The sequence below is a fragment of the Rhinopithecus bieti genome, unplaced genomic scaffold (genome assembly GCF_001698545.2).
Source record: "Rhinopithecus bieti isolate Rb0 unplaced genomic scaffold, ASM169854v2 scaffold_31127, whole genome shotgun sequence".
Taxonomy (NCBI): Eukaryota; Metazoa; Chordata; class Mammalia; order Primates; family Cercopithecidae; genus Rhinopithecus; species Rhinopithecus bieti.
The window spans coordinates 2,595,019-2,604,093 of NW_016813970.1; the positions used below are offsets into that span (position 1 = coordinate 2,595,019).

The 9,075-nt window shown below is 43.3% G+C and overlaps 1 protein-coding gene across 1 annotated transcript in view; it reads left to right on the plus strand.

Annotated features, from left to right (window-relative positions):
• Positions 1-3,554: 3,554 nt before the first annotated feature.
• PON1 (paraoxonase 1) overlaps positions 3,555-9,075 on the plus strand; it is a 30,125-nt gene continuing 24,604 nt past the window's right edge. Inside the window, exon 1 of the mRNA XM_017849311.1 lies at positions 3,555-3,841. Coding sequence (XP_017704800.1) covers positions 3,768-3,841 — 74 coding nt within the window. The 5' untranslated portion in view covers positions 3,555-3,767. The remainder of the gene's footprint in view (positions 3,842-9,075) is intronic.

Below are 9,075 nucleotides of genomic sequence, written 5' to 3' on the forward strand. Positions count from 1 at the left end.
ATTTCCTGTGGAGTGCTGTGAAGACAGGGGTGATAGAATCCTTAATAATAGGTATGGCACAGCCTCAAACAGTCAGTTCAGTCCCAGCTGAACAAAACACTATTTGGAAGCAGAATCCTAGAGACCCTACTGTGCCAGGAAATAATACCTTGGTTGCTGGATCATGGTAAAATGAGGGAGGATCCCAGGGAAGAGAGAATGGTCAGTACTGTGGAGGACCTCTCGGAGGGTCTGAGGAAGTGGTTATTTACCAACCACTGTAGAAATACTTGTGCTAACCATTTGATATCAACACTGAGGTCTTAGTAACTGGTGCAGAGAGAGGGTTCAGGAGAAGAAGGTGTGGAGGAAGGCTACTCTAGATGGTAATATTGGGAAAAGCCTCTCAGAAGAAGTGACATTTAAGCTGTGACCTGAATGAAAAGAAAGAGAAATGCAAGGGGCAGTTGGGAAGTTAAGTCGGGGGATGGGAAGAGGATTCTAGCCAAAGAATAGCAAAGATAACAATGGTGAAGTGCAATAAACTTGGTGTGTGTACAGAATGGTACAAAAGCTAATGTTGCTGCAATGTTATGCTGTGTGAATTATAATAAATTAGGTCAGATGATAAGCACAGCCCAGATCTTGTGGGACCTTTTAGGCCACAATAAGGAAGTAAAATGAGAAGCCACAAGAGGGAGGATTTTAATCAGGGAAATGATATAATCTGATTTACATTTTTAAAGGATTACATGGGCCTTGGTAAGAAGAATGGATTTGTGGGGAGGGTGATTAAGGAGAGAACAATGGAGAATCTGTTTTAGCCTGGAGATGATAGCAGCCTGAACCAGAGTAATGACAGTGGAAATGGGGAAAAGTGGGTTGATTCAAGATTATTTGAAAGTTGTGGTGGTTTCAAAGAAAGATCCATACATTCTTTGATGTGTGGGCTAGGCCATTTTTGCATTGCTATAAACACCTGAGGCTGGGTAATTTATTAAAAAAAAAAGTTTTAATTGGTTCATGGTTCTGTAGGTTGTACAGGAAGCTTGGTGTCAACATCTGCTCAGGTTCTGGTGAGGGCCTCAGGAAGCTTACAATCATGGAGGAAGGTGATGGGCATCACCAGCATGTCACATGGCAAGAGAGGGAGTGGGGGTTAGGGGAGGTGCTACAGTCTTTTAAACAACCAGATCTCATGTAAGCTCAGAGCAAGAGAATTCACTCATTACCATGAGGATGGCACCAAGACAATTCTGAGGCATCCACCCCCATGATCCAACACCTCCCACCAGGCCCGACCTACACCATTGGGGATCACATTTCAGCATGAGATTTGCGGGGGACAAACATCCAAACCATATCAATATGCCTCAAGGCATATGGAGGGGAGCCTCAAGAGGCGAAGTTTAATTCTTCTCCCCTTGAATGTAAACTGGAGTTAGTAGTTTGCATCTAACAAACAGAATATGACAGAAGTTAGGGGATGTCATTTCAGAAGTTTGGTTAATAAAAGATTGTGGCATCCATTTTGGAGGCATGCTGTCTCACTCTTTCGGATTGCTCATTCTAGTGAAAGTCAGCTACCTTGCTCTGTTGTAGTTCTGTAGAGAGGCCCATGTATCAAGGGACTGAAGTCTCCCAAGAGCTGTGTGAGTAATCTTGGAAGCTGATCTCACCTCTTCCACCCACTCCAGTTGAGCCTTTGGATAAGATGGCAATTCACACTGACAACTCAGTTTCTAACTTATGAGAGACTTGAGCCAGAGGTATCTACCTGTACCATGCCTGAATTCCTGACCCACAGAAATGATGAGATAATAAATGTTTGTTGTTTTTAATGGTGAGGCTTTGGTATAATTTGCTATGCAGCATATGATAACTAATATAGAATAGAGGACTGTCTGATCTGTTTGGTGCAAGAAGGTGTGAGGAAAAGAGATGGATGAAAGAAGATATGTAGGTTTTGGACTTGAGCAACTGAATGGTAGTGGTGCCATTTACTGAAGTGTGAGTTTGGGCAGGAGGGATTAAGAGTTTTCCCTTGGACGCATTTTGAAAAGACTGTTAGACACCCCAGTGGGCATGTCAACCAGGTAGCCTGCTGGGCGCTGCCCAAATTCCTTATGCACTGTTTATGAGCATAAGAAAATGATTGTTTGGTTTAGCAGCTAACCTTGGGAAATATCTCCAACCTTCCATTCTCGCCTTAACCCATTCTAATATGGCTTGTGTTCTTTGGTCTCATGTAGAATTTGTTCTTATTAAACCACCCATTGTATCCATGTTATCAAATTGAGTAGTTGCTTCTCTGCCATAAGCATACTCAACTCGTAGCCACATTGGACACAGATCATCACTCCCCCTCTTTTCGAATACTCTTCTCTTTTGGATTCATTGGTTCTACTCTCTTAGGTAGATTCTTCTGCTCCACCTGGTGTTAACCAGGGTGCCTTAGCCAATGGTATTCAGTTGGTGGCCAGGCTGTGGTGGCTGGGCTTGTCTAAACAGCCCATTTCATTCATTTCTGCTTCCTTGGTGCCGATGGTTAGAAGGTTGGTTTCAGCTGACCACTTTCTCTCTCCATATGTTCATGGCCTTTCATGTGGATGCTCCAGTGGAGTGGTCAGGTTTTTTACACAGAAGCTCAAGGCTTAAAAGCAAGTGTTCAGAAAGAGCAGAGAAAGAGGGCAGTAGTTACAATGTGAGGCTAAAGAAGCTTTCCCCCCAGAAAACTAAAGGCTATAAGTAAAGCATGTTGGTATTGGCTGGCAATATTCCAGAAAAGATGAAAGGATAGTTATTGCAGAAGAGAGAAGGTGTAACTGGGACCAAAAACCTTGAGAAGGAAAGAGACATGTAGCAAATCATTCATAGTAACAGCAGACAGCAGAAAAGAGAGACATGGTTGTACAGAGGCACCTCCTTTGGGTCTTTACTCAAGTGCCGCCTTATCAGTGAGGCCTTCCCTGACTGCCTGTTCTTAAGTGGAGGGTATTCCTTATCCCCTTTCTTGCCTTATGTGTTTTCTCCATAACATATGTGCATATCCATAATACACACATGCTAGAGCATTATATATGCCATAGTGATATGTTTTGCTGATTTCTCAGTTGACTCCCCCCATTGGAATGAACGTAAGCTTGGGGAAGACTTTTTGTCCTGTTATGTAACATCTAGAACAACGCCTGGCACATAGCAGGTACTCAATAAATGTCAGCTGCGTGAGGAAATGAATGAGCTGTGTGGGGGATGTATGTACTTGAGTGAACTGTAAAGTCAGAGTGGTGTTGAGAGAAAGATGCTTAAAATCCAGATGTTGGAAGGTGACAGAGTAGTAGCCTGGTGAGAACAGTTAGATCTTAGGGGTTCCTACCACAGCCCTCCCTTCCGCACCTTTTTGGCTGTCAACATGATCAAGCTCCTGAATCCCTCTGAGCCGCAAGGACCTGGTTGGCACAAAGTGAGTGCTCACCAAAGCTTGACTGTCCTTTCCCACCTCTGTTTACTTCAGCTTGTTTGATCTCCCCTCCCCGACCGGACCAGGCACCTATTCTCGGTCTTCTCTCTTTGCAGTGGCAAGGAGCAAAAAGGCGCTTGGCTGAAAGCGCTCCGCTCCGGCAGTGGGGCTTTCTGTGTACCTGGTCCGCCCAGCGAGATGCGGACCTGGCGGGGAGGGGCGGGGCGGGCCAATCGGCGCCGCCCCAGCTAGGCTGCGGCTGCAGGCAGGCATAGCCTTCTAGCCCGTCGGTGTCTACGCCCGTCGATCCGTCTGTCTGTCCCTGACCATGGCGAAGCTGATTGCGCTCACCCTCTTGGGGATGGGACTAGCACTCTTCAAGAACCACCGGTTTTCTTACCAGTAAGTTGGGTTGTGGTGAGGGCTGCAGCCTTCGTCCTCCTCACCCTCTGCCAGTTCCATGAGCCCCCAGAAAGTAGGATTCAGGCTGTTAACAGAACATTTACAGGCAGGTGCTAGATGTACACTCTGCAGGGGTTTCCTAAATGTTTGTCCAGCTGTCATGTGCCCCTTGAAAACAAACTCTTGCTCATGGCCTGAGACATGGGATAAGGAGGCAATTGCCAGGGCTGTGAGTGGCCAGGTTGTCAGCATACACGAATTAATTTTTCATGAAGATTTGTGTGCCCTGGCTACAGATTCACTTCCCAACCCGGAAGGAAACTGACTAACCAGGCTGGGGTTCTCCTGATATTTTGTGAATTAGAGAAAGGAGTCCCCGTCCCTTCTGTGCCTTGACTGCCTGGCCATGGCAAACCTTCCAGGCTTGAAGATTCTCAAATTGAGGCTACTGAGGGCCACAGCAAAACTGCGTGTGGACCCAAGCAGGTGGGCGCTAACGTGTGCCGTGATGACTCGCTTCAGTGGGGGCAGGCCGGGAAGAGGGAACCCTGGAGCCAGCATCTGATGTCCTGGGGTTTAGCTCTGCTCCGTGAGTATGGGATTTTGGGCAAATCACTTTACATCTCTAACCTTTGCTGCTTCAGTAAACTGGAAATGGTAATACACACCTGCCTTTGACAGAGTAGCTATTCAATAAATGTTAGTTCCCTGCTTCCCTTTAAAGTATTTAATAAACGGTTAAGTGTTACACAAGGAGAGTGGGGATATTTTAAGAATGTATCAAAAGTTTCATAACTTTTAACAGGAGTTCATAGTCTAGAGATCATCCTAGTCTCTAAGGCTTAGTCAACAATGCCTTATTTACTCTAAAGTAAAACCCAATCAACATTAAATATACAAAAATTATATATGCTTATTACTAATTAGAAGCTTATATTCAGAATGGGTTTTACTAATTATTGTGGAGGTTTTCTAATTATTTTAAGTTACAGAGTGCTAGAAAAAAAGTAAGAAGCAGTTGGTAATCTTGGCTTTTAAATCATGTAAAATTACAGTTAGTGAGTTTTCTTATAGGTTTATTATAGGAGATTATAGGTATAGATAAAAATATATAGATAAAGGATGGGTTGCTGAGCCTCCTGGAGTGGCTCAGACAGAGGAAGGAAGGGAAATTGTACCCACTGTTGGAAACCCCTAAAACCTAGCTACTCAACTGGGTCTGGGGACCAGATGCCTGAGCATCACCTGGGGGCTCCCTGCACATGCAGAATCTCAAGCCCTACCCCACACTATTGAATCAGAACCAGCGTCATTGAACAAAATCCCTGGGGGATTAGAGACCATGAATCTGCCCCAGGGAGAGAAGGCAAGAGATGAGATCCTGAAGCCTGCATCAGGAGCGAGCCAAATCCCCAGCGTGGATGCACCTTTTTTTCTTCAGACTTGGAGTGTATGTGTGTGGGGCTCACAGGAAGCTATATGTGTCTGGGCTGGAGGGAACTTATGAAAGCACACAAGGGATGCCTCAAGAGATTTCTGAGTTTCCCAGGTGTGAGCAGCACAGAGAAAGGAACTGAGAGAGTTCCGCTAGACCACGAGTCTCCCACCTTTGTAGTCGCTGTATGTGCCGCACAAGTCCAGGGAATGCCTTGGATGATGGTAGAAACAGCTCCCCTCCCCCACCCCAACTTGGGCTATGGAATGTTGCAGCGCTGCATCTGTATGGCAGCTTCCTTGTCCCTACATTGCCAATTGCAATACTTGAGTCCACTGAGTTTTCCTTCTCAGAAGGAAACCACAAAGCTAACGTTAGGCCTCTCAATGCATTTCTGCCATTCCATGCTTACTGTAGGCAACACACAGTTGTGGGAAGAGAGTAGTGGTGGATTTCTGATGAACTGGGTTAGATCTAATTTCTGCAGCTTTCAAGTTATTTTACTACTTTATTCCAGAAAAGTTCCAGCCTGTTTCTCCACCTGAAAACTAGGGGATAATGATACATATTACAGCATAGATGTATGTGTGTATATATATACACACACATATATACTATATTTATATAAAAACATATAAAATATATATGTATATAAATCAGGCATATAGCAGGTGTCCTGTAAATGTTAGCTTTTATAGCTGTCATATGTGATCTCAAAAATCCACCTATGAAATCTAATGATACTTGAATATGTATTATAATTATACCTCATTGAAACTCTGAGATAAGGACAAATAATCCTCCAATCCTCCAGCTTCCCCTATGAGTGCAACCAACGCCATCTTCTCAGTCCGAAGTACTTGCCTTGTATCTCCACAAAACACTTCAGTGGACATTTGCAGAGTACCTTCTCTTTGCAAACATTGTGTTTCTGCTGGAGGTTATAGGAATGAATAGGATGCAGTATTCACTCATCAATTTTAAAGTCTACTGGGAGCAAAAGAACTAAAACTGACAACTGTGAAACTGACAACTATGGTAAGAAAGTTGACAGACGTATATGTGAAGATTCCTGAGGGTAAACTAAGGAGTTATTACCCAATGCAGAAGACTGGAGAAGCTACAAAGCATCATGAGTAGGGGTCTTCCCAGTGGGTAAGGGGCTAAAGAGCATTCTAGGTGAAGGGAAAACTGTGAGCAAATAAAGAGGTATGAAAGAGATACAGGGAAGAGTCCTTAGTATCATGACACCTAATTTCAAATCCCAACTCCACCCTCTTAAATAAGCAACCACGTGCAAAGTACTGAGTCTCTCAGTGCCTCCATTTCCTTAACTACAAAACAGGGTAAGCACTCATCTTTTTCTCAAAGGTGGCTAAAAAGATTAAATGAGGAAGTATGTGTGAGAGCCCTTATTGGGGGCTTGGCACGTAGTAGGCCATGAAAAGGAATTTGAATGAATGAGGCACATGTAGGAGCAGAAAATAGACTGATGAGAGTGAATTTGGCCCCAGGAAGAGTTTGAGAATGGATATGGATTTCTTAATGCCTAGACAAAGATCTCTGCTTTCTTCTGTGAGCAGCCAGCATGTGTTTTCACTGAATACTTCTGCTTTGGTTTGGATGTTTGTCCTCTCCAAACCTCATATTTGATCTCTAAGGTTGGAGGTGGGGCCCAGTGGGAGGTGTTTGGGTCATGAAGATGGATCTCTCATGAATAGATAAATGCCTTCCTTGCGAGTGAGTGAGTTCTCACTCTATTCATTTTGAGAGAGGTGATTGATTGAAAAGAGCCTGGTACCTCTCCCCTCTCTTACATCCTCTCTCATCCCGTGATCTCTGTGAGTACTGGGGCCTCTTCACCTTCTGCCATGAGTGGAAGCAGCCAGAGCCCCTCACCAGATGCAGATACCCAATCTTGAACTTTCTAACCATCCAGAATCATAAGCCAAAAAAACCTTTTTTCTTTATCAGTTGCTCAACCTCAGGTGTTCCTTTAGAGCAGCACAAAGCAGACTCAGACAAATTCACAGCAAAGGCTGTATGGTTTCTGCACAGAGTTCAGAGTCTAGTGAATCAGGGACATATCTCAGACATTGACCCTTATTTCTTAGGCCCAGAACATTTGGACTTAAGCCTTTGACAAGATATTTCCTAATACATTGAAAATGAGGTAGAAAAAATATGAGTTGGATGATAATAACACAGGTGAGTCAGTTTTCAGGTGCCTCATCCAGCTTTTAAGCAGTGTTCTCTGTAGATTTTGCCTGGTTAGAGAGCTAAATATGAGCTTTGCATTCACACTTGAATTCCAATCCCTGCTCAGCCACTTCATAACTCTATGGCCTTAGAAAGCCACTTAATCTTAGTCATCTATGACTTAGGGAAAACAATACCTCACGGAGATGTTTGAGGATTAAACGAGGGCATATACGGTACCTGAACTGTAGTAGCAATGATTATCCTGTAGAGATATGACATTTTTGGGCCACAAATTGGAACCCAAATCAACAGGTGCTGACTTAATGCCTCCTTGCCCACCCTGGGCTCCCTTTAACTATGATTATTCTACCTTTTCCAGGCTAGAGATCATCTTCTATGAGAGAGAAGCCTGAATTAGAATAGGAGCTGAGCAGTTCTGCCTTTCTTTATCTTTTGTGAACCCATATGTTTAGTGACCCTTGTGAGTCAGGCAGCGTGAGTATTCTTCCCATGTGGTTTTGAGTCTAAGAAAAGTGAATTTGACTATCCTTGGTGTTATTCACAAGTCTTGGCCCATTCAGTGATTTTATGTCCTTGAATCTCTCCTTCCATGCCAGTCTTTGTGTTGTCCTTGGTTATGACCATCACCCTTAACATCTTCTACCTGCGCTTCGGTTCCTTGAGGGCATGCTACAAATATTCACTACACTTTCCCCAGACCAGAGTTTTTTCAAATGGTGGGTAACAAAATCAATTTAGTAAATAATTACTAACATTTTAAAATAAAACAGAATTGAACAGAAAAATTATGAATGTATCACACAGATTAGGGCGAGTATTGTTTGTGAAGCTTGATTCAGATGTATATGTGTATGTATGTGTGTGTGTGTGTGTGTCATGTGCTGGGTGTTCGCACCATATAAAATACTTTTCCTAATGTGAGTCTCCGTCTGAAAAGTTTGTAAGCCACTGCTCTATCACTTCCCCTTTTATTTCCTTATTGTGAATTTTGCAATTATAATGTCAGATTTCCATTTTGAAATACCTTTCCATTTCTTAGGTTATGGGACAGATTCCAACCTTCTGTTGACGTCTGCTTTCTAAGTTCATATCCATCAATTAGGAAACCACAATCTCCTCACAGTCCAAGCCTTCATCATCTATTCATTCATCTCTGTATTTCTAGTACCTAGACTGGTGGTTCTTTACTCTGGTTGTGCATTGTGACAAACTGTGGCACTTTTACAAAGCAGATTACTAAGAGGCACTCCTTGCCTCTTAGGTCAGATTTTCTTAGAGAGTGAAAATGATAGCCAGTGACCTGGTGTTAGGAATATACTCATTTTTTTCTGAATGAATAAATGAAAGATCAATCGCCCCAAATTCCTATCATTTTGTACCACGTCAGTAAGAATTTTATCTAGCGTGTCTATTCCCCTGTAGCCCATCCTCCTCCTGTGAGTTCAAGTCATCAGGAGGACAAGTAAATTTCTTAGCCTATCTGAAGCCAGATAAGATTTCTAGGGATATTTGGATAATTGTCACTACCTGCCTTGACAATACTGTATCACTAGTTCTCAAAAAAAAAAAAAAAAAA